This window comes from Ictalurus punctatus, chromosome 15 (assembly GCF_001660625.3).
Source record: "Ictalurus punctatus breed USDA103 chromosome 15, Coco_2.0, whole genome shotgun sequence".
Taxonomy (NCBI): Eukaryota; Metazoa; Chordata; class Actinopteri; order Siluriformes; family Ictaluridae; genus Ictalurus; species Ictalurus punctatus.
The window spans coordinates 15,254,965-15,279,903 of record NC_030430.2 but is presented as its reverse complement, the minus strand read 5'-3'; the positions used below and the strand labels follow the sequence as shown (position 1 = coordinate 15,279,903).

Sequence of the window (24,939 nt, the reverse complement as noted above, 5' to 3'; positions counted from 1 at the left end):
CATACTCTAAGGTCCAAACCTGAAAATAATCTTTGGGGTAAAAATGATTGGTTATTTTCACACACACACACACACACACACACACACACACACACACACACACAAACACAAACACACACGTGCACTATATGGCCAAATGTGGTTCTTCCCCAAACTGTTGTCACAAAGTTGTAAGCACATAATTGTATAGAGTGTCTTTGTATGCTGTAACATTAATATTTCTCTCCACTGGAACCAAGAGGCAATGGCAATGCCCCTGTGCATAGTGAAATCCATGGAGACATAATTTGCCAAGGTTGGTGTGGAAGAGCTCCAGTGGCCTGCACAGAGCCCTGACCTCAACCCCACTGAACACCAAAATCATCCAAATGGTTAAATTTGGATGATTTGGACCAGGTCTCCTCGCTCAGCATCATTGCCCAACCTCTCGAACAAATCTCTACATTCTCCTTCCAAAACCAAGCTGGAAAGCAACCCCAGAAGAGTGGAGACTGTTGTAGAAGCAAAGAGGGAACAACTCTATATTTACTGCCTATGGTTTTGGCATGGGATGTTTAATACTCAGGTGTCCACATACTTTTGGTCATACATTGTACATACTGTACATACTTCAGTAATAATGGAAGAGGTTGTGTTAAGTCAGTAATAATTTTAGGATTGTCTTGGAGGATTTTCATTTTAGTATAATGTCTGCCATTGTGTTGTTAATGGGATGATAGAGAGGATGGCGCTTCACTGCAGCAGTGGGTTATTAACATTAACATTAATGGCATCTCTGTGTGCATCACCAGCTGTTGTTACGGGAGCAATGAAGTAAGGAAACATAATGAGAAGGAGCTCATCTACACTCTTGGATCTTTAGCAACCCAAGGAAAGAAAGTTATGTTTTGAATACAGCTCTTACATCTTCAAGCATTTCACATATCCACTAGTTTCCCGACAGCCTCACTCACTAAAGAAGCACACAGCTTTTGTCCTAACCTTGCTGTTTTACCGGAAACTTTGTGTACTTCTCTGAACGTTTACCATGTACTGTGTATATACTGTTCTTTCTGTTTAAAGTGAGCCAACTTTCTTTTATTTCAGTAGAGGTTTGAAATGCCTACCTCATCATCAGCATCTAAGGCTTCCTTAAAGGATGGGTTGAGAAAGTGCACCTCCCTTCCTCCCATCCCAAGCCTTCCAGACCAGGAAAACTCCAGCCTTCCTGAGCACAGAGCGGTAGTGCGGAGAAAACTCCTTCGCTACAGCAGGAGTAAACAACAGCAACATGAACTGCATAAAACCATGTGTGTTTCTGTCTTCAGTATTAATGTAGCTAGCTTCTGTTTAGTATGTTTTAAAGGAACAGTGTGTGATGTCTTTTGAAGACAGATGTTTTTTCAAGGTATTTAAACACTCCTGACTACGTTTACATGGACAGCAGTAATGTAATTATTGACCTTATTCTGAATAAGACAATATTGTGATTAAAGTGTTTACATGAGTCGCCTTTAGAATATTCCTTTCATGTTCAGGTTTTACATGTTATAGAACATAGGTCGAGTAACGGCACACGTCATTACGTCCCAATGCCACGCCGTCCAACGTTCCCTCCAGAATTTCACATATCGACATACAGTTCGTCTTTGTTATGGTACCGTATACAGTTTTGGGTGTTTTTATTTTATATTTTACGAAAGCTTCAAGTGCAGTTAATTATTGTTCATGCTATACATGCAAATAGACGACTGATTGAAGCCATGGGCTGTGTCTCAAATCGCGTACTTACCTACTATATAATAGCTGAGATACGTGTATTTCTCCTACTATAAAGTAGGTAAGTACACGGTTGAGCACTGCCGTGCGTGTACGTGTCCTGTCGCAAAATGCAGTGAAAACTCCCACACGATGTTAATAATGTGTTTCAGGGTGTACACTTCCATAATGCGACTAAAATAGGAATACTCCACGTCTTAATTTGATTTGCGTTTACTTAGAGTATGACTTTAGTTGGATTAAGGTAATCAAAAATTGCTGTTTACATGGTAGTTTTTTAATCAGAGTATTGTCTTAATCGGGTTAATATTGGATTGTTGTTGTCCGTGTAACCTGTGATCATTTGTAATTCTGCCGATTGCTCTTGACCTACCTTCTCAGGTCTCCACATTGCGATCATTTCACTTGCATTTGTGACTGAAAAGTACTTTGTGCGACTGTGAAAAAACATTTAGGCTCACTGGTGTGAGTGACCTGTCCGGAGTTGTATAATACAATCGGAATAAAAACTACAGGGAGTCCAAAATGCATCTACACCGAGCAATAGTTACTTTCACACTGCATTTCATCTCCTCAGTCAACTGAACTAGTGTGTAAATACTGCAAAGAAGCCATTATGATGAAAAGAGTAACACTGAACATCATCTGCTTCTCTCAACTCTCTGATCTCACAAACCACCATCTTTTAAAATGACCTGAACCTGTGAATGTGACATGCTCGTGTAGACACAGCAGCATCGGGTGGAGTAAATTAATAATGATGCTAACACTACAAGATTGGATGTAATTCAAACTTCTTTATTAATAATGCCTCACCAATCATAATCAAGAGTAGCAACTGTTCAGTCTGTAAACATATAGTACGCTGCCGCGCTCCCCTCACCAACTCTAATAGACAGCGCATTCACTTCATTTAAACTCACGGTTGGCAGATATATCTAGGAAAATAAACTTTAGTTTTCATGTTTTGATTTAAATTCCCCAAAAAACACAATATTATCAGCAGACACGGCAACACTGTACTGGGTAACCGTTCTAAAAGGAACAACTGATAAACAAACAAACAAAAAACTAATAAAATGTAGACAGAAAATGTGCTTAATTATAAATAAATCATTTAATATGTGATTATATGGGTTGCATTTAATATCAATTTGACATTAATCTTAGTAGGCTATTTCCTTAGTAGACTATTAGCCTTCTTTTTCCTAATATGGATAATTTTTGTGTTAGTCTACTTTTAATTAGGACTCTTTATTGTTTTAAAAATAAATATTTTATGCTTATCTATTAACCAACAGTATCTCATTGGTCTTATTTTAACTCAGTTAACAGTGACCATGCGCAGAGAGCTTACATTTAACTGTTTATGATAGATCTCCTGATTAAAGCTTAAACAAAAAAAAAAGATTGGTATCTGGATCGGTTTAGGTCGATCAAGATGACAAGAAATCGGTATCGGCTGTAAAAATCCTGATCAGAATTAGTAATTCTATTAGTAATGAACACCATTAAACTAAAGCGCTTTGCATCTGGCAGACAAATTAACTCACCCAATCACATTTTATATGAGATTATTCAGATATACACACGATATACACAGAGCGGTTCAAGAACTCGCTCCAGCACAGAACCATGACAGTGGAAAATGGCTAATAGTGTAGCTTTAAATATATTTAAGAGGAGCAGACTTCAAAGACTGTACATGGAGGTTTATTGTATTTGTTTACAAGGTGGAACAGGTTAACGGTTGTTGTTTTTTGCATACAGTCTGTAAAATTAACTGAAAATATTCAATTTAGTTTGTCAGAAGGTAAATTAATTTGTCATGGCTCACACTATGTTTCTAAATTCTGTCATAATTGACAAGCTCAAGTTTTCTCATGCCAACTTGTGTGTTATACTGAGGCACATTAACGTTACCACCTCTAAAAAAAAATAAAATAAAAATAAAAGGATTATGATGGATCAAAAACATGTTGCTTAGCCCTTGATGTGACATGGTTAAGAATGTTCTGCATTATTCTCATCAAAATGATATGCATTTGTTAGAACAGTATTGTAATATAAGTTAATGATAGATTGTGCAGCCTGAGCTATTCTAATTCTCTGTGGTCTTTTCAGGGTTGCAATTGCAGCAAAAGCTTACAAAAAGGCCAAGGACACAACCCCAGAGGATTCTCCATACTGTGAACCTCAGTTTCCCTCAACAGTATTAAAATTTTCTTTAAAGACACCACATTATTCATATGATATATTATTGTAACTCCTTGATTTTTACTGCTCTCTAACACTAAATATTTTTAACAGATGATGAGTGAAGCAAGAAAACAACGTGTATGTACCTTTCATTACGTTTAATACAGTACAGTTGTACAGCTAAGCGTTTATCAATTTTTCTCTCACCCTGGCAATGTCTGTCCATGCTACATGTCTGTAGATGAACTACATGTTCCTAAAGCAGTGCGTGGAAAGTAGACCCATTGTACCCATTCAGCAGCAGTGGCTGGACAACATGTCGAGCCTCATACCACCTCAGCTCCGGCTGGGACCTGGCAGAACGGAGCTGCTGGAGGAACTGTGCGAGGAGGTCAGAGAGAATTTCCTTAGCACCATGGTTAGGTTCACAGGTGAGCTTTAAAAAAATTGTTACAGGAAATCCCAATACATCATTAACAAAGTTACGTTTATTATTGAGTTATTATAGTTGTTTGTCTGTTTAACTGGTCACTTGAATGGGGTTCAATCCAAACCTCTGTAATTAAAAGACAAATAGACCTACAAATAATGTCAACTTGGACCTAAAATGTTCTGTTTCGCAAAGGTTTAGGAGTAAAAACATTTCTAGGACTTTAATGAATGGCCAGAATATTAATGTACACATCTGAATAATTAGTCTAATATTTAAATAGTTGGATAAAATGAATCTGTTCTGAAGGAGTCCATGAAATTTGTTTTATAAATACAGTGGTTCCTAAATCCAGAAAGTTTCACATGAGAACTCCTGGTTTAGTTGATCAGTCTTATTGCAGGCAGGTTATAGTTCCGCTTGATTCAAAAATGCTTAATTTTGCTGCAACTTTTTACAAAAAATTGCAATGCAACTTGCAGAGTTTATTGTGCATTTCTTGTGGAAATCTACTTGAATTGGCAAAATTGCATTTACACTAAATCGTTTTGCACGGTCTTTCGCAGTACTGTTTGTTGGTCTATGAGACCTTTTATCTGGACTCATGTTTGACGCATATGAATCGAAGAGGGTTAGGGCTGAATGCACATTGTGATGATGTCACATGATGCAGCGTGGCCCAAATCTGGGGAAAATCTGCCGTTATATTTTTGTTAATAATAATTTTTTTTAGTTGACAGTATGCTTCAGAAGCCACAGATGGATACAGATGCTCCTTTACAAAAATCACCTGCACCCAAGTGAGTGCGTTGGAGTCTAATATTGCACCCTTAAGCCCAAACAAAGACATAAATATGGATTCTTTCAGATTTATATAAATGATAAGTGTTTTTTCCTTTTAGTATTCTTGATTTCAGCAGGCCATGGCATAACAGCTTCATCAGGAGTCGAAAGAAGATCAAAGAGAATTTGCACGTCCTACACCCAGTAATGAAAGTCATTTTGGATACCTGTTACATAACATTTTCTCAGCTGCTCCTGGTTGATATCTCAGACTGCAGGTACTGCTTTTTATCATTGCATCTCATATTTCAAATGTTAGTATAGTTACTGCTTTATATTGGTCATGGTTGCAGAGAATCTGAGGCGGTGACCATGCACCCAAATTCACACACTCATTCACATCTGGGGGCAATTTAGAGTACATTGTCCAACATTGTTTTTGGGAAGTGGGAGGAAACCGGAGAACCTGGAGGCAACCCATGTAAACATGGGGAGTTTGGTTGAACTTCCACACAGACAGAACCCTGGGCTCAGGATTGATCTTGAGCTGTGTGGCAGCAATATTAATCCTTCAGTTAAAAGCACTGACATGCAGCCCCTTTGCATAATATTTAGAGTATATTAAAATCATAATATATACTTATACTATATACTATGCAAAATATAATATAATATAATATAAATATTCCAATGTTCAATCTTATGGTGAGCCATAAGAGTTTACAAACTTTGTCATTTAAATTAGGTTCTCTACATCAGAACCTGATGTTTTATTCCTGGTCCCATTGCTTATCTTGATATCGAAATAGAAGCTAATCACTGTTGCCTCTATGGTAACTGTAAATGCTTGTCTTTTGAGAAATCGAACAAGGCAACACTTTTCTTTGAGGCATTTGACCAGTCAGCCGATCAGGTTTTTGCAACGTATGTATGCGCCATTTCAAACCTACTAATGTTAAGCCATTTACTTTCTAGACATTTTGTCAAGATTTATTGGTGAATTATGCTGATCCATTTCACTTGTCCATTTGTTGACTTTTCTACTGTATTTGTGATATAAAGGTCTAAAGGCCCTGTGGGCTGTAAGAACCTAAAGAACAAAGTGTCGGTGGAGTGTGCGAAACTCGAGGAGAAGCTCATGAACACCTGGTTCCCAAAGGTTATTCACTTGCTCACCAACAAGAACACAGTGCAAAGAATCAGACGAGAGAAGCTGGATGCCTTTTATAACTGTGCTTCAACACTTCTCTCCAATCAGGTGAGTCTAGGAAGCCATCAAAAATGTGTCTGATTACTCAGTACTGATGAGACCTCTATGAAATATAACAGTGCCATCTATTCTCCATTTGTAGCTGAAGGCTCTGATTGAGAGAAGTGTGGAGGCATTTGTTAGTCTGTTTGAACCCCTCAACAAGCAGAAGCTTCCCCGTTTCAAGATGGACTTGACCTTTGATGATGAGAAGATGGACTTCTATCCCAGCTTTGAGGATTTGGAGGAGGCTGTGTTAGAGATTCTCAACTCCATCATCAATACTTTGCAGGTGTGAAAAGGTCTTGGTTTGATTATCTTTACCTGCCTTACATAGTTTCAACAGTGTATTCACGAGGGTGAGTTAAATGAAAATAAAAAAATTTTAATTAATTACAATATATATATATATATATATATATATATATATATATATATATATATATATATAGTATTGTTTATTACAAATAAATGTCACAAAAGTGTATAATTTTTCTGTACAATCCCCATTTTGTTCAAGCACTTAATGAGTATCTGGATTAGTCTAGAAAAAAGTTTGATTCAATTCTAGTTTATGTCACGCTTTTAAGGTTTTTATTTGACTAAACCTCATATTAATATCAATAAATTACATATTAGTTGAGCAATTTTACCAGTGGACAAATCTGAGATGGCACCTTTTCACAATACAGTTTTCTATTCTTCTATCCAAAGTTAGACTGCTATTCATGAAAGAATGATGGTATTTAACAGATCTCACCATTCCACAGAATGTCCAGACTGTTCAGTCCTGGCTAGATGCGGCGAATAATTCGGTGGTTGATGCTAAGCTGGCAGACCACATTGTCATGTGGGCACAGACTACACTGAAGAACGCTGTCCGTGAAAACCTAGAGGCACCCGCAAAACACTTTCAGTATTATTGTGAGCTTCTCGCATTTTTATTCTTGACCTTAATAACGCAGATTTAAAAACCGACAGTACATGGCTATGTTTTTAGAACTTAATTACCAGGGTGGTTCATAATGACCTGCTTGTTGATTTACCCAAACCTGTATTTTGTGTAGTTGACAACTATGATTGGCTAGTCAATGGGAGCGCACAGAATCTGGTAGAGAAATTTATGAAGGAGGAGCACTGTTTTGATCAGTATACTGAGGTAAATTTGACCATTTACCATAGCTACAATTACAACATGTTAATGTGTAATGCATTGTGAATCTGACTGTGCTGCTTTATCTCAGCAAGTGGAGGTGTTCCGTACTCTGTCCAAAGAGATCTCCAGCCTTCCCGCAGTGGTTTATTTTGACATGATCTGCTTGGACTGTGAGGAACTCAAACAAGGGCTGGCAAAGAAAGCACAGACTTTTGCTCAAATCCTTGTGGCACGACTGATCAGCACACATCGTGAACAATGCCTTCAGTAAGACTACCTAGACTTAATTTCTTTGTATTTCCTCCTCAATTTAATTGATCCATTTTTATATTCAGTTTATTGGAAGGTCCTCAATATGGACTTTTTTTTGGTATTGAATTTTTTATTTTTTTTAAAGGATCTGTAAAGAGTTTGAGACCATTCGGGACAAGGCTATAAAAAACCCAAACACAACAGAAGATATGACAGAGATGATTGCATATATTGGTTATGCCAAAACCAAAGGAATTGAAGAGCTGGGCAGTAAGATAATGGTGAGCTCTTAGCATTTTAGTTTTATCTACTCAATGGACAAGCACAAAAATAATAAAAGGAAGAATCAATTTTTCTTCTAGGAAACACTTCGTAGATTAAATTACCTACTGGATGTACACATATTTGATGCAGAAGACTTGGAGCTTCATTCAACAGTGCTGCTGTGGCCACAAAATATTAATCCAATTTTTGAGCTCAGTGCTGAGGTAATGTTTGCCCGTCAGTGATGATTCAGATTTGGCCATTGATATCTAGATTTAATGTAAGATAAATGTAAGCACTGCAAGCTGTATAATTGTATCCCACCTATAGTTGTTTTGGATCTTTGGTATAGGTGTTGGAAAAAGCCAGGAAGAAAGGTGAGCAGGAGCTGCTGGGTAGAAGGGAGAAGCTGATGCTGGAGCTTGAGAAACTCGGCCGAAGGACTGAGGAGTATGCAGAATGCTCAGAACTGGATATGATGCAACAGGTAAAAAAAAAATGCAACCTAGAATTTCTTACAAAACAGGTTTTATAATTATTATCAGAACTCCTTAAATTACGAGGACAACATTTCCTGCATTCCTCTTGTGCAGTATGTGATAGATGTAAGAACAGTACAGAAGAGACTTCAGGAAATTGAAGAGTCGATTGTCTTCATCAACAAAGAGGAGGCTCTGTACAATTGGGACCTAACTGTTTATCCAGCGGTTGATATGATCAAGGAGAACATTGATCCATATCAGAAGCTGTTTGGGCTTGTACTAAAATGGCAGCGCACTGAAAAGAGGTTTGGTCAATCCTCGGTGTATTGTTTATATTCTTCAGTCTTCTTATTATGAAGATGCAGTGCTGTGTTTAAGTTTATAAGTATATATATTTTAACTTTGAGATTGTTTTGGACTAAATTAATTTGTAAAACTCAATATCTGTCTTTTCTTCTGTCTCCAATCATGGTTAGATGGATGGATGGTTCCTTCTTAGATTTGAATGGTGAAAGCATGGAGGTAGAGGTGGATGAGTTTCTTCGAGAAATCTACAAGTGTCAAAAAATGTTCCAGCAGAAACGGAAGAAGGCTGAGCAGGAGAGCGAGAATGTGGCTGCGGTAAAGAGACAGCCTGGAGAAGAAGATAGAGACAAACAGGAGAGTCCTACTGCTGCAGTCTGCTGCAGAGTCATAGAGCAAATTAAAGAATTCAAGGTACACCAAAATAACTAATTTCTGCATTCTATATTGTCCTTTTAATTGGCATGCTCTGTTTGGTTGCTCCTGCTTATTTCTTGCCTTAAAGAACTGTCTCTCCTCTTTAGGATGTATTTTTACCAGCGTGACATGGGATGACAAAAGTTCAAAAGTTTTGATAATTTTCTGTTTACAGGAGCACATCCCAACAGTGTCCATACTGTGTAATCCTGGAATTACGGTTCGACACTGGGAGCAGATGTCAGAGATTGTGAACTATGACATGATGCCCAACTCAGGCACCACACTGCGTAAAGTCCTTAAACAAAATGTCACCCCTTACATGGAGCAGTTTGAGACCATCAGTGCAGCTGCCAGCAAAGTGAGACACGATTAATTGGAAGTCCATAATCTGGCATTGCCATATAAAATGTTTCATGATTATAGCTTCAATATATTCTGCATTTTTTTTCAGTCATGTATCTCAGCTAAACTTTAAAATGAATTATTTAACTACTTTAAGCCATACTTTAAGATAAATTATTCATAAATTCATTCTCTGCATCCACAGGAATTCTCTCTGAAGAAGGCCATGCAGAATATGGTGGAGGCTTGGGATGGCATGTCATTCCATCATCATGCATACAGGGAGTCTGGTGTGTCTATCCTTACTGCAGTGGATGAAATTCAAACTATGTTGGATGACCAGATAGTGAAAACCCAGACTATGAGAGGCTCCCCTTTTATCAAACCTTTTGAGGCAGAGATCAAGGTAATTCAGCTCTGTCAGTGCAATTTTTTGTATAAAAAACATTTTTGCATTATTATGTGCTGATGCAAGGTGTGACTATTGCTGAATAAAAATTATGATGATTTTAAAAAGTCTTCTGCATTGTTTGTATCTGGATCCTGTGTACTATAAATAGAAATGACTGATCAGTGTTATTGCTTAGGCCTGGGAAGAACGTTTGATCCATATCCAGGACACCATAGATGAGTGGCTAAAGGTACAGGCCCAGTGGCTGTACTTGGAGCCCATCTTTAGCTCACAGGACATCATGCAGCAGATGCCTGAAGAGGGACGGTTATTCCAGATGGTGGACAGACACTGGAAGGAAGTTATGAAACACTGTGTGAAAGACTCAAAAGTAATGATAGCATGCTGGTATCACCCCAAAACAAAAGCAACTTGTTTTTATCTCAAGTAGGTTTTAGTCTTATTCACTCACTTCTGAAGATGTTTTGAACTTGAGCATAGTGGTCTTGTGTGTTGCAGGTTTTAGCAGCAACTTCGCTATCTGGCTTACTTGAGAAGCTTCAGGACTCAAATAACCTTCTAGAGCAAATTATGAAGGGACTGAATGCTTACCTTGAGAAGAAAAGACTGTTCTTTCCACGGTAGCAGGCTGTTATGTGATGTTGACTGTAATTTTCAGCAAAACTGCATTATTTACTCTACTGACAGAACATACCCCTAAATTTCGCTTTATATTTCCTCCTCCTTCTTTTATCACACAGTTTTTTCTTCCTGTCAAATGATGAGATGCTGGAGATCCTCTCTGAAACCAAGGACCCTCTGCGTGTACAGCCTCACCTGAAAAAGTGCTTTGAGGGCATTGCCAAGCTGGATTTCCTGCCCAACTTAGACATCCAGGCCATGTACAGTAGTGAGGGTGAGCGTGTGGGCCTGATTCAGCTGATCTCCACTTCTGAGGCACGGGGAGCGGTGGAGAAGTGGCTTGTGCAGGTGGAGGATATGATGCTGCGTAGTGTCAGGGATGTAATTAACCGAGCCAGACTGGTGAGATTTTGAAATGTAGTACAAATGTAGTCTGTTATCATATTTCTTCTGTTATCACTCTCAAACTCAAGCACATATGCACACATTTCCTGATATTTACATCTAGCTGTGTTAAACACCTTAAAACATGGCACCTTTGGTGGCAGACTGCCAATTTTTAGGTGAGCAAAAGTATTGGAACAGTTAGTCTTAAGCAGTATTCGGACAGGGCTAGTTTTCCAGAGGACGTTACTATGTACTTTGCGATTTTAATTCCGTCCAAATCTGCCAACTCTGTGTTTTTCTCATACAACTGCTGTAAAAATTCCAGAGCAAATTACTTACTGTTTTTTGGCTAACTAAGTGATCCTCTGAGAAATCCTGTCCGAATGCGAATGTCTGTGATTGCTGAGAATATTTTTTCACAACACTTTTCCTTGTTTATTTTGGCCGACGCAAACTACCATACAAGCTCTTAAGCGTGCATTTTCTGCTTGCTGCATGCAATTCAGTATGGATGTTTTTGCTACCTGGTGAAGAAATAAAAAATAAAATCAACAAGAAGAGCCAAATCTCACAAATTGTTAAGACTGTAATATCAGTGTCAGGTGATTACTCACCTTCATTTCTGCACTCAATTATATAATGTTTTAATTATACAAGTAATCACGTCTTTATTTCAGTGGGTTTGTTATAAGCAGCCAGTTCTATAAAATCATGTTTATAAGTGAAGATATTATATGAATAAAGACTTAATTTGAACTTTTTTGTGCACACAAAGCATTCGTATCGCTTCATAAAACTGGGCTTAAACAACTGGACTCAAATGGATTTCTTTTAAAATGCATTTATTAACTTTTTGGAGCTTGCAAGTTTTTGTTACTTGGACTGTAAAAAGAGGGGAAAAAATCTCCCAGGTTTCATTGAAAATGTCTTCATTTGTGTTCTGAAGATGAATGAAAGTCTTATGGGTTTGGAACGATGTGAGAGTGAGTAATTGATGACAGAATTTTCATTTTTGAGAGAACTGTCACTTTAATATTTGGTTGCATATCCCTTGTTTGCAATTACTGCATCAAACCAGGGTAGCAGTGTCTCAACGGTTAAGGCTGTAGGTAACTGATCAGAGGATAGGGGGTTCAAGCTCCAGCACTGTAAAGCTGACATAATTGGGCCCTTGAGCAAGGCCCTTAACCCTATCTGCACCAGGGGTGCTGTATAATGGCAGTGCTCTGACAAGCTGGGATATGGAGAAAAATATTTCACTGTGATATAATGTATATGTGACAAATAAAGGCTTCTTCTCTAAAAGCTGGCAACCTTATGGCAAACTTCCTCATACTTTAGGAGGAGACTGTGTCTCTTATATATTGTATCATATATATATATATAAGTGACATGGCACATCTGGAAATATTTTTTGTGGCATTACCTTTCGCAGGACTGCTAAGTTTACATGTATATATTTGTACCAGCTTAATTTCTTACCTGTTTTGTATTGCATCACAGGCTTATCCAGAGTCCAAGAGGAGTCAGTGGGTTTGTGACTGGCCTGGCCAGGTGGTGCTCTGTACCTCTCAAATATACTGGACCCTAGAAGTGCATGATGCTATCCGGAGTGGAATAAATGTAAGGAAATACTCATAGTATCACACACAGTATTTACCACTGCATTAGTATTTTTTAGCAATGGTTGTTAAAATAGTCTTTTTTGTTTTTGATGACAGGGTCTGAAGAATTACTATGATCAGCTGCAGAGCCAGCTGAATGACATTGTGGAGCTAGTCAGGGGAAAACTGCCCAAACAGACTCGTACTACCCTAGGAGCACTGGTCACTATAGATGTGCATGCCCGTGATGTTGTAATGGAAATGATCCAGAAAGGTTGCTTAGATTAATTCATATTGAGGTTGAGTCTTGTAGTTATTTTATTGTACATTGTGTTGTTAAAAATAATCTATCTTTGGTTTTAGTGTAGGAAGTTAAATATGTTTCCATTCCTTGTATTATTCCTATGATTCTTATGTCTCTTATTTGTTTCTCTCAGGTGTTTCTTGTGACACAGACTTCCAATGGTTAGCACAGCTACGTTACTACTGGAAAGATGAAAATGTCCGTGTCTGTATCATAAATTGTGATGTCAAATATGCTTATGAGTATTTGGGAAATTCGCCTCGTTTGGTCATCACACCTTTAACAGACCGATGCTACCGAACTTTGGTAAACCAAAACATCAACACCAACCACTTTTTGCAATTACCTAGTCATTTTGTTAAAAGTAAAAATAATATTTTTTTTTTTTTTTTAAATAGCAAATGACAAAACCTGTGAAATCAACATTTGATTCATGTGAGTTTCATGTCTCTATTGCAGATTGGAGCATTTTATCTGAATTTAGGTGGGGCTCCTGAAGGCCCTGCAGGAACAGGAAAGACGGAGACCACTAAAGACTTGGCCAAAGCCCTTGCTGTGCAGTGTGTAGTGTTCAACTGCTCTGATGGACTTGACTACCTAGCCATGGGGAAAGTAAGTAGAGCTGCTCTCAGATTGAATGGCAACATCTAAAGAAGGGAGTATTACTTTTACACTGACTAGTGTCATTTTATTTATTTTGATTTGACTCAATGTTTCTGTTACCTGTCACAGTTCTTTAAAGGACTGGCATCCTCGGGGGCATGGGCATGCTTTGATGAGTTTAACCGTATAGAGCTGGAGGTGCTTTCTGTGGTGGCACAGCAGATCTTATGCATTCAGAGAGCCATTGAGATGAAGTTGGAGGTTTTTGATTTTGAGGGTACAGAGCTTCGCCTCAATCCCAACTGCTTTGTAGCCATCACCATGAACCCTGGATATGCAGGAAGATCAGAGCTTCCTGATAACCTGAAAGTAAGAACTTGGCTGTGTGACTGCTTAATTGATTATTCTGACCTACTATTATTTTCTGTGCACTAGTCTGGATAAATGCATTCATGTTTCTGCTGTGTGTTTTCTAGGTTTTGTTTAGAACAGTGGCAATGATGGTACCCAACTATGCTCTGATCGCAGAGATCTCCCTTTATTCTTATGGCTTCTTGAATGCCAAACCACTTTCAGTGAAGATAGTAATGACCTACAGGTTGTGTTCTGAGCAGTTGTCCTCCCAGTTCCACTACGATTATGGAATGAGAGCTGTCAAAGCAGTACTTGTGGCAGCAGGGAACCTCAAACTCAAATTTCCAAATGAAAATGAAGATATTCTTGTAAGGAAAAAGAAGGATAGTGTGTATTAATATATTTAAATCATTAAACGGTGTTATGTGAGTCAAGACTCATGTGCTATTTTTGCTGGTTAGCTTCTACGGTCCATCAAGGATGTGAATGAGCCCAAGTTTCTCTCCCATGATATCCCTCTCTTTAATGGAATTACCAGTGACCTCTTCCCTGGAGTTTCTCTGCCCATGGCCGACTATCAGGTGAGTATTTATGGGTCTTATCATTTTTGTTCAGATCACGATGTTTCTACATGTCTCCCATTTCCGTAATTATTCCTTCTTTTCCTTCTATTCATTAGCTCATTCTCGCTTGTGCTCATGAATGCTGTATAAAGCACAATGTCCAGCCTGTGGACATTTTCCTGGATAAAATTATACAGACTTATGAGATGATGATTGTACGCCACGGGTAGGTATACATTCTTTCACAAAGCAGCAAATATGATCAATCTAGATTTGCCCAAATTTAACTTGCAAAAATATTCTTGCCATCCATGACCAGGGGTTAACAGAATGAAGGCATAATAGCATTTTAGGCAAGGTAGATGCAGCCAAGCAGTTTGCACTCTCTTCCAAGTGCATTAACACCAACAACTCTAAGGAAGCACATAATAACGTTCATGCTGTAACGCTTGTTATCATTTAATACAGAGCTGTAAAGAAATATGAAAACAAATAATGCTGGAAGACAACATCCAAAATCACTGAACTATGACAATGTGCAGTGACAGTATTCTGCTTTTTTTAGGTTCATGCTTGTTGGTGAACCTTTTGCTGGCAAAACCAAAGTGCTCCATGTTTTAGCTGACACCCTCACACTTATGAATGAGAGGGGCTACAATGAAGAGGAGAAAGTCCAATATCTCACCGTCAACCCTAAAGCCATTACAATGGGCCAGCTTTTTGGTCAGTTTGACCCAGTGTCTCATGAGGTGAGTATCAATTTGCCAAATGGGTTATATTCTTGAATGTGTCTTGTATAAGTGTTCTTTCTTTTTCAGTGGACTGATGGGATTGTGGCAAATACATTTCGGGAGTTTGCCTCAGCCGAGACCCCAGACAGGAAGTGGGTGGTGTTTGATGGACCAATTGACACACTTTGGATTGAGAGCATGAACACTGTATTGGATGACAATAAAAAGGCAGGCTTTTGATCTTGAATTAATTTCATATTATATATAGAGATCATACTGCAGTTGGTTTAGTGGTGTGTGTGTGTGTGTGTGTGTGTGTGTGTGTGTGTGTATGTATGTGTGTGTATATATATATGTATATATGTATATATGTGTATATATATATATATATATATATATATATATATATATATATATATATATATATATATATATATATGTATATATATATATATAGACCAGAGTAACTAGAAAACATCAATATATTATTCAATTGCATAAGAAACTGTATCATCAAGTGACAAATTAATATTTCTCTTGCAGTTGTGCCTCATGAGTGGAGAAATTATCCAGATGTCTAATCAAATGAGTCTGATTTTTGAGGCAATGGACCTATCACAGGCTTCAGTAAGATAATTGGAATACTGATCTCTTGATCACTCGTGGAACTGTATTGTCTTATATATGACATTAAAATTAATCGTAGATTTAAAGGATCATTAACAGGATTTGCTGACCAGGTTGCGATATACTGTTATACTGGTTAAAGCAGAATTGAACTTCTGTTCCAGCCAGCCACAGTGAGCCGTTGTGGAATGATCTATATGGAGCCGTCTCAGCTGGGATGGCCTCCTCTGGTGTCATCCTGGTTAAAAACTCTACCCCAGCCTCTTCAGACCCCAGAGAATTCCACGCTGCTGCTGGAGCTGTTTAATTGGCTGATCCCCCCAGCACAAAGGATGTTAAGAAAAAACTGTAAGGTATGTGTATCTTTACTGACCTGAATTAAGTTATTGATTATTTATTATTTTATTGGAGTTTCTATAGGGAACATTTCACTATATAAACCAATTTTTTAAAGAAACTGATTACAAATTATTGCTCAGTAAACCAGCCCTGATCATCTGTTTCTGTTACAGGAAGTTGTCTCCACCAGTAACAGTAATACAGTTGTGTCTCTTACACGACTCTTTGAAATGCTTCTTACGGAACCTGTAAATGAAGAGCCTGGAAACAAGAATATTCGTACATGGGTTATGGCAAGTATTGATTTGTAAAAACCTGCTGCATTTAGTAAAAAGTTTTTTTGTTTGTTTTAACCTTTTTTCCATAACTATCTGAAATCGGATTTTTATTTTATTTGACATTATAGTGGATTGTCTTTATATCATTTTATATATGTTTGTTTTATGTGTTTTGCTCCCTGAAAACTGTTTACACAGGCTGCCTTTGCCTTTTCTTTGGTGTGGTCTGTTGGTGGAAGCTGTGATGGTGACAGTCGTGAAAGATTTGATAAGTTTCTGAGGGAAATCATAATGGGAAAATCAGACCAGCACCCAATCCCTGCCTCTGTCTCAAAATGGGAATGCCCTTTCGATGAGAAGGGTCTCGTTTATGACTATTCTTATGAGGTGTGTATTGTGATTAAATGTGTCTTTTAATAATACTCTGAGACAGCTAGATGGCTCTTAGAAAAAAGGCACATGACCCTGACCTTTTCTTTTTATTTTACTTTTATTTATTCCAATTTCTAGTTCAAAGGGAAAGGCCGTTGGATTCATTGGAATGAATCAATAAAGAATGTCACGCTAGGGGACAAGAACACCAAAGTGCAAGACATCATTGTCCCTACAATTGATACAGTGCGCTACACCTACCTAATGGACCGCTGTATTAATTATGGAATGTAAGTGGGTGGCTCTGTTAATAAAAAAGATAACTTAGTGAACATACAACTTACGGAAATATTTTGATAGTCTAGGTTATAAGGTGCAATTTGCATGCAGTTTTCACATTATATATTTTTAAAGCTGATAATTTATATATATATATATATATATATATATATATATATATATATATATATATATATATATATATATATACATTTCATACACTTCTGTGATTACATGCTGTAGGCCTCTTCTTTTTGTTGGCCCCACTGGCACTGGAAAGTCTGTTTATGTGAAGGAGAAACTGATGAACAGCCTAGACAAGGACCACTACCTTCCATTCTTTATTAACTTTTCAGCTCGCACTAGTGCTAACCAGACTCAGGTAACTGCAAAGATAAACTTCTTTTAACAAGACAGATTTATCAGATCTCCAGCCATGTTGGTTGCCATGTCAGCATATGTGGACCACTATTTTCTCGTCTCCATTCTAGAACTTAATTATGTCCAGGCTGGATAAGAGAAGAAAGGGAGTATTTGGACCTCCGATGGGAAAGAAATGCATTATTTTTGTGGATGATGTGAACATGCCAGCAATGGAAGTGTTTGGTGCACAGCCTCCTATTGAACTGCTTCGTCAGTATTTTGACCATGGGAATTGGTATGTTTTATTTAGGAAATTATCTATATATGTCTGATTGTTTTCTAAAAGAAAGGTTTAGTATGTTAAAAGTATGATCTTTCAGGTATGACCTAAAAGACACCTCCAAAATCACTTTGGTTGATCTGCAACTGATCGCAGCTATGGGTCCCCCTGGTGGTGGGAGGAATGCGGTGACCCCTCGTTTCCTGCGTCACTTTAACATTTGTAGCATCAATGCATTCAGTGATGACACCATGTCACGAATATTCTCTAACGTGGTTACCTTTTACTTCCGTAACAATGGTTTCCCACCTGACAGCTTCACCGTAGGCAACCAGATAGTTTCTGCTACCTTGGAGGTAAACCATACAACTGTACAGTCATTTGAGATTCTGTGTTTGCAATTTTAGTCTAGATTGCGAATGCTCCATTTAATTCATAACATAATAGCACTCTGTGTTTTGTTTCTGTGATATGAACAGGTTTATAAAAAAGCAATGCAAAACCTGCTTCCCACCCCTGCTAAATCTCATTACACGTTCAACCTGAGAGATTTCTCACGTGTAGTACAGGGCTGCCTGCTACTAAAGAAGGAATCTCTGGAGAGCAAGCACACCTTGATTCACCTGTTTGTTCATGAGGTGTTTAGAGTCTTCTACGATCGCCTGGTGAATGCTGAGGACCAAGCATGGCTCTACAGACTAATGAACACCATTGTAAAAGAACATTTTAAGGAAAACTTTGACACAGTCTTTGAGCACCTCAAATCTGACAAAAAATCTGTAAGTACCAAGTAGGTGATTTGGGAGCAGGTAATTATAATTGAAAACTATTAACTGGGAGTGTGTTGTAAATGTTATTCCTGCACCCTAGCTGTGTGAGGAGGACATGAGGAGCTTGTTATTTGGAGATTACATGACTCCTGATGTGGATCCCAGTGAGAGACTATACGCAGAGGTTCCCAGCATGGAGAGCTTCAGTCAGGTGGTGGAGTCCTGTCTGGCAGAGTACAATCAGACACACAAGAACCGTATGAACCTGGTCATCTTTCGGTAACCACTATTTCAAATATTGTTGTGAGCAATACAAAAAATATTTATGAAAATAGGCACACAAAATATATACTTGGGGATTCTATTGATGGCAGAGATGCAGACCATATTTCTTAAAGAAACTAAGCAAAGCACTTGAATTTATCATGGAATTTTTTTGTTTAATATTATTCCTCTTTTAGTAAAAAAAAAAACCAAAACAAAGAAATATAGTAGTGTTTTCAACTAATTTCTAAAGATCTATGGCATCTGTATCTTATTAGTTAGTAAAGACAAAGGTTTTTCTACATATTTCTTGTACTGAGAATAGAAATAAAATGTCTTTGCTCAACACTTTCTTATAGTTGATACCTAAGGCAGTCGTTGAATTGTGTCATACACTAAAAATACATTTGTCTTAGAATGAGACAGACAGAAGATTGTCTTACCTGTCTTATGTAGTTTCATTCAAATTTTGAACAAAACATTAATAATGGAAGCCCTTAGGCTTCCATTATAAGTGAGTTCCAAGTAAACGGGTTTTTCATTCTTCTTCCTCACAGGTTGTAGTCATGCATACACTACAAATACAGTAGATAGAGATTAGATTGAAAAGGCTTAAAGAGCTTTATTGTGTGTGGCAGCTATGTCCTAGAGCACTTGTCCAGGATCAGCCGTGTGCTGAAGCAGCCTGGAGGAAATGCTCTGCTGGTGGGAGTTGGTGGAAGTGGCCGTCAGTCCATCACTAAACTGGCCACCTTCATGGCTGGCATGACTCTGTTCCAGCCTGAGATTTCTAAGAACTATGGCATGAATGAGTGGAGAGATGACCTTAAGGTGATATGTGATTTCTGTCAAATAAGACGCATCCATGTGAAACAAAGAAAATAATTGGTGCACCATTAAATAAGATCTGTTTGCCCATTTTCAGCTTTTGCTGAAGAGAGCAGGTGTGAAGGGCGAGAAGACAGTGTTCCTGCTTACGGATGCTCAAATAAAAGAGGAGGCCTTTTTAGAAGATGTGGACAGTGTGTTAAACACCGGCGAGGTTCCAAACATATTTGCTGTGGATGAGAAGCAAGAGATAATGGAGGTGTTTTATAAGAATATTAAGTAGTGACATTCCAAGCCTGCCAGAGAAGATTGTTTCTATTTTTGAATTAGTGGGATAATAAGGATTATGAATCTCAGTGTAATTTACTCCTGCTCCCTTCTGTGTGTATCTCAGGCAGTGCGGCCCATAGCCCAGGCTGGTAATAAGAATTTAGAGTTCAGTCCTCTGGCTCTGTTTGCCTACTTTGTAAACCGCTGCAGAGAGAACTTGCACATAGTAGTGGCATTCAGCCCTATTGGAGATGCCTTTAGAAACCGCCTGAGGCAATTCCCATCTCTTATCAACTGCTGCACAATCAATTGGTTCCAGGTAAGAAAATTTGAAAAAATGTAACTGTAGAGGTACTAAATGAAATGCAGTGAATTCAGCATGATTCTAATGAGCAGTCTATATACTGTATTCTGGCAGCTACTTGTTCTCCTTTTGAAATTCATGTTTGTTCCTTATAGCCATGGCCAGAAGAGGCATTGGAACGAGTTGCCAACAAGTTTTTAGAGACTTTAGAGATGAGTGACCATGAACGGCTAGAAGTTATGTTAATCTGCAAGACTTTCCATACTTCTGCTACTGATCTGTCCAAAAGGTATGCAAAACCTAATATATCATTGAACAAGGTCATCAATCTTTACACAAATCTAATGCTACATATATTAAATTTGTGGTTTGTGATATTTCAAGGTTTCTGTCTGAGCTTGGTCGCCATAATTATGTGACTCCCACTTCCTACTTGGAGCTGATAGCTGCATTTCGGCTGCTACTTACTCAGAAACGGGACACTGTAATGAAGGCAAAGAAGAGGTACACTAATGGGCTAGACAAACTGGCTTTTGCTGAGTCTCAGGTATTTTATATTGTATTTTCTTTATTATCTTTTTAAGATTTAATCATTCTTTTCAAATATAGAACTCATTTTAGTTACATTAGTATTTTTATTGTTTTGCTATAAACAAAATTAGTGACTATTTGCATTTTGTTAGGTGGGTGAAATGAAGAAGGAGCTTGTAGATCTTCAGCCCAAACTGGAACAGGCCAAGATTGACAACACCAGTATAATGAAGGTGAAAAGAGTCAATAAGCCAAGATACAGTGCTTTGAAAACATATTTACCTCCATCCTGATTTCTTCTGTTTTTGTGTATATCTTATACTAAATAGTTTTAAACGAAATACAACATAAAACAAATGCAAACTGAGCTAACGCACAATACAGGTTTTATTATTATTATTATTATTGAAGGAAAAAAGTTATCCAACTAGGTATCACCCATGGGAAAATGTAACTGCCCCCTTAAATTTAAAATCTGGTTGTGCCATCTTTAGCTGTAATAACTGCAACAAACACTTCCGATAACTGGAGATCAGTCTTTCACAGCACTTGTCATGAAATTTTGGCCCACTCTTCTTTGCAGAAGGTTTGCGAGCATAAATTGCCCATTTAACGTCCTGCCACAGCATCTCAATTGGTTCAAGTCAGGACTTTCACTAGGCCATTCCAAAACTTTAATTTAGCATTTTTTGAATCATTCAGAGGTGGACTCACTCGTATGCTTTGGATCATTGTCTTGTTGGATAATCCAGTTGCGCTTGAGTTTCAACTTACGGACTTAAGACTGGACATTCTCCTTTAAGGTTTTCTTAAAGGAGAATGTCAAAGCATCCCCACACCATCACACTTCCACCACCATTCTTGACCATAGATATGATGTTCTTTTTGTGGAATTCTGTGTTTGGTTTATGTTGGATGTAACGGGACCCCTGTTTTCCGAACAGTTCCATTTTCGACTAATCAGTCCACAGAAAATTCTCCCAAAAGGTTTGAGTATCGTCAAGGTGAGTTTTGGCAAAATTCACATGAGCCTTAATGTTCTTCTGGGTTAGCAGTGGATTTCAATTCCCCATTCTTCCATGGATGCCATTGTGTCCAGTGTCTTTCTCATAGTGGAGTCATGAACAGTGACCTTTATTGATGCAAGAGAGGCCTGTAGATCCTTTTATGTTATCCTTGCCTCTTTTGTGACTTTCTGGATGAGTAGTTGCTTCGCTCTTGGAGGAACTTGGAAGGTTGGCCACTTCTAGGAAGTTTCACTACTGTGAGTTTTTCCATTTGGAGACAATGGTTCTCATTGTGGTTCTTTGGAGACCTAGAGACTTTGAAATAGCTTAGTACTCCTTCCCAGAATGATGCGTTTCAATCACTTTTTTCCCTCTAAATTTCTGGAATTTCTTTCAATTTTGGCATTGCGTGTTACTGGGTAAGACTTTTTACCCAACTTCATGTGGTTGAAACAGTTGTATTTAAGTTTTGATTTGATTGAACAGGGTTTTCAGTATTCAGGCCTGGTTGACTCAAGTGCAGCTTAACCCCAGTTTCATATATTTGGGGAATTAGTTACTACGGGGGTGTAAGGGTCCACTCACTGGTCCAACAATGGTATCCAATGACGTGGTAGAAGTATTCCCACGTGTTCCTGTCTTTTTAAAGCGATGTGAATATATTTAAATTTGTCATTCCAATTCTGCTTGACTCTCTCTTAAATTAAATCTGAATCCAATTGTAAAAACCTAAATGTTGTATTTATTTCTTAGTTATTTGAATTTTGATATTTTTCATCTTCTATACTTGATTAATTCTAATTTATTCTATACTTTAAATTGTGCTCGTTCATTCGGATTCCATGTCGAGTCTCATGCTGGTCGTGTGCGTGGATCTCATGGTCACAAGCTCGCCAGTCTTGGTCAATTGACAAATACTATTTAGACGATCCCATGCTTACCCTTTCCTACTTTATTTAGTCCCCTTAGTTAGTAATACTTAATTACAGTTATGTTATTTCTAGCCATTTCTAGTTATTTCTATTTCATGAGCACTAAAATCTATAAAGATAGACCAATAATATCTGAGTAAAATTAGCTTTATATAATCATGCCATAGTTTTCCTATGTACACGTTAGCTAGAAGAATATTACAGTAATCAGAGGTTTAGACTTCATCCTATTTAGACTTGGCCAATCAACTTTATGTTGTCCTAAACGGAAATTTCCTATCGAGCCTGTACACTCTAAGTACACTTAATGCCAAACTGTTAGCCTGTACTAACCTGGTCGCAGATTTGCTGTAACAAGGACTTTCCGTAATCTACTAGAGACAATATTTCAGAATATAAGCAAGTCTAATAATTTATTTAACCAGGTATGAAAACATCCAAATCCAACACTACTATTGATAATAATAAGAAAGAATTACATGCAACATTACATTCCAATCAAATTCAAAACATAATAATACAACATAAGAGAGACAACACTTACATACCTGGTAGAGAAAAACTACACAAAGTGATCACACGGGAGATCTGTCTACAGATTCCCTGAATCTTGGCCAGCTCTCTCCTAAATACCCAGATGCTCTGTGGTCCACTAAATGGTGTTGTTGGTGATTATAATTTGATGTTTGTGGAAGGATGTACCTTATTTACATAAAGCAGGTCATTTGAGTGAGGGACCTTGGTATGCCTTAAAGGCATGTACCATTTTATTTAAACTGTTGTTGAGGGAATGAGACCATATTTTCCAGTCACACTGAGGCCTTTTGTATAATACAGTAAACATGTATAGTTGACATCTTATTTGCATTAAAACATGTTATGTAATGTATATAGACTTTGGGTGTATTTAGGGTGCACACATACGCACACACACACACACACACACACACACACACACACACACACACACACCTAGGGTCAATGCATGGTGGTTAAAACACCTACTGACAGGCCTTCTAATTCCTATATGTATTAAGACACCTAGTTTTTGTTTTCTGTGTGTGTCTGTTGCTGGGTGTGACTATGGGTTTTCTTAAGCGTAAGCAATAAAACATGTCAGGGTGTGCTGTTATAGAAAATTAATCAGTGGCTTTGGAAAAATTACATTTGGTAATTTTGCAGCACTGTGAGATAAATATTAATAAAATGCTCCAGCAAGAGGCAATATGACACTTAATGTTTATCAATTCATGCTGAAAATTTGTGAAATCCTGGTACTAAACCAGGGAGCCAGAATTAAAAATAATAATAATGTGCAAGTTGTGATATGGCTCTATTAGTTATCCTGTTGCTGTGTGAGAGCATTTTATATTAACTACAGAGATGTAGTACCTTGAAATACTGTGGGGAGAAGCATTATAAGTTAAAATTGAACAGTCAGCTCTACTCCTTTGTAGGGCATTGTTGGTGTTATTTATGGTAAAAAAAATAAATAAATAACCACACAATGCCATTATAGGAGTTATCAGGAACAAAATTCCACATAGCTAACACATGAGTCTACTCTAATGACTATTTCAAGACTAGATTGTAGTTTTAACCTCAAACATAAGATCACTGGCTGTGGTTAACATTTACAACCTTAATAAGCCTAAATGTTACAATTTTACCAAATCCATTCTTATGTGACAATTTTCACTACTTTAGTCTTAATGTACTCCAGTACATTAACAGCTATAGGATAGCTATATTTGCATCAGTCTAAATGTATGTTCATAAACAACTGTAACAACTCTAGCTACATTAGCTTAAATGCAATGTAATGCATTAACAACTATACAACATCAGCTAAAGCCCCATTAGTCTAAATGGCATGTGTTTCTATAAGAACAACTGTGGTTTTATTTATGATGTAAGAAACTGTCATTTTAACAAGATAAGCTTAGTTCAGATATAAAGGTATTTTATAAACCAACCGGTTGTGATAGATTGCTATTTGGACATCTCAGAAATCAGCACAGAACTGCATAACGAATGGAAGGTCATTAACCAAGTCATCATCAAAAGCAATGTTTACTATTAGGGGACCGCTAACACTTCTGCTACATCCCCCAAAACTTTATTAAACACAGTTTTGAGCTCGCACAGTGTTTCTTGCACAGGCACATTTATACAAGCTGTATGATCTGAATGTGCATTTTTGTGCCGAAGAAAATAAGGTAGTGGACGTCCATTCCCTAAAGACCAGCATTTCAGGCCTCCATGGCCTATTGTATCA

The 24,939-nt window shown here is 37.7% G+C and overlaps 1 protein-coding gene across 1 annotated transcript in view; it reads left to right on the top strand.

Annotated features, from left to right (window-relative positions):
* The window catches only part of dnah12 (dynein, axonemal, heavy chain 12), a 39,739-nt gene that overhangs the window by 1,859 nt on the left and 12,941 nt on the right, over positions 1-24,939 (top strand). Inside the window, exons 2-48 of the mRNA XM_017488215.3 lie at positions 1,087-1,289; positions 3,883-3,970; positions 4,069-4,095; positions 4,199-4,388; positions 5,121-5,187; positions 5,290-5,448; positions 6,233-6,428; positions 6,523-6,711; positions 7,190-7,343; positions 7,487-7,578; positions 7,664-7,842; positions 7,973-8,108; positions 8,190-8,315; positions 8,444-8,578; positions 8,685-8,878; positions 9,050-9,290; positions 9,469-9,654; positions 9,844-10,044; positions 10,226-10,420; positions 10,549-10,670; positions 10,791-11,073; positions 12,562-12,681; positions 12,780-12,936; positions 13,100-13,272; positions 13,426-13,578; positions 13,699-13,938; positions 14,046-14,291; positions 14,385-14,504; positions 14,603-14,712; positions 15,052-15,235; positions 15,305-15,445; positions 15,761-15,844; positions 16,009-16,197; positions 16,357-16,476; positions 16,660-16,848; positions 16,972-17,123; positions 17,356-17,494; positions 17,604-17,770; positions 17,856-18,111; positions 18,235-18,534; positions 18,626-18,804; positions 19,428-19,620; positions 19,715-19,876; positions 20,012-20,206; positions 20,347-20,480; positions 20,576-20,738; positions 20,875-20,955. Coding sequence (XP_017343704.2) covers positions 1,099-1,289; positions 3,883-3,970; positions 4,069-4,095; positions 4,199-4,388; positions 5,121-5,187; positions 5,290-5,448; positions 6,233-6,428; positions 6,523-6,711; positions 7,190-7,343; positions 7,487-7,578; positions 7,664-7,842; positions 7,973-8,108; positions 8,190-8,315; positions 8,444-8,578; positions 8,685-8,878; positions 9,050-9,290; positions 9,469-9,654; positions 9,844-10,044; positions 10,226-10,420; positions 10,549-10,670; positions 10,791-11,073; positions 12,562-12,681; positions 12,780-12,936; positions 13,100-13,272; positions 13,426-13,578; positions 13,699-13,938; positions 14,046-14,291; positions 14,385-14,504; positions 14,603-14,712; positions 15,052-15,235; positions 15,305-15,445; positions 15,761-15,844; positions 16,009-16,197; positions 16,357-16,476; positions 16,660-16,848; positions 16,972-17,123; positions 17,356-17,494; positions 17,604-17,770; positions 17,856-18,111; positions 18,235-18,534; positions 18,626-18,804; positions 19,428-19,620; positions 19,715-19,876; positions 20,012-20,206; positions 20,347-20,480; positions 20,576-20,738; positions 20,875-20,955 — 7,698 coding nt within the window. The 5' untranslated portion in view covers positions 1,087-1,098. The remainder of the gene's footprint in view (positions 1-1,086; positions 1,290-3,882; positions 3,971-4,068; positions 4,096-4,198; positions 4,389-5,120; positions 5,188-5,289; positions 5,449-6,232; positions 6,429-6,522; positions 6,712-7,189; positions 7,344-7,486; positions 7,579-7,663; positions 7,843-7,972; positions 8,109-8,189; positions 8,316-8,443; positions 8,579-8,684; positions 8,879-9,049; positions 9,291-9,468; positions 9,655-9,843; positions 10,045-10,225; positions 10,421-10,548; positions 10,671-10,790; positions 11,074-12,561; positions 12,682-12,779; positions 12,937-13,099; positions 13,273-13,425; positions 13,579-13,698; positions 13,939-14,045; positions 14,292-14,384; positions 14,505-14,602; positions 14,713-15,051; positions 15,236-15,304; positions 15,446-15,760; positions 15,845-16,008; positions 16,198-16,356; positions 16,477-16,659; positions 16,849-16,971; positions 17,124-17,355; positions 17,495-17,603; positions 17,771-17,855; positions 18,112-18,234; positions 18,535-18,625; positions 18,805-19,427; positions 19,621-19,714; positions 19,877-20,011; positions 20,207-20,346; positions 20,481-20,575; positions 20,739-20,874; positions 20,956-24,939) is intronic.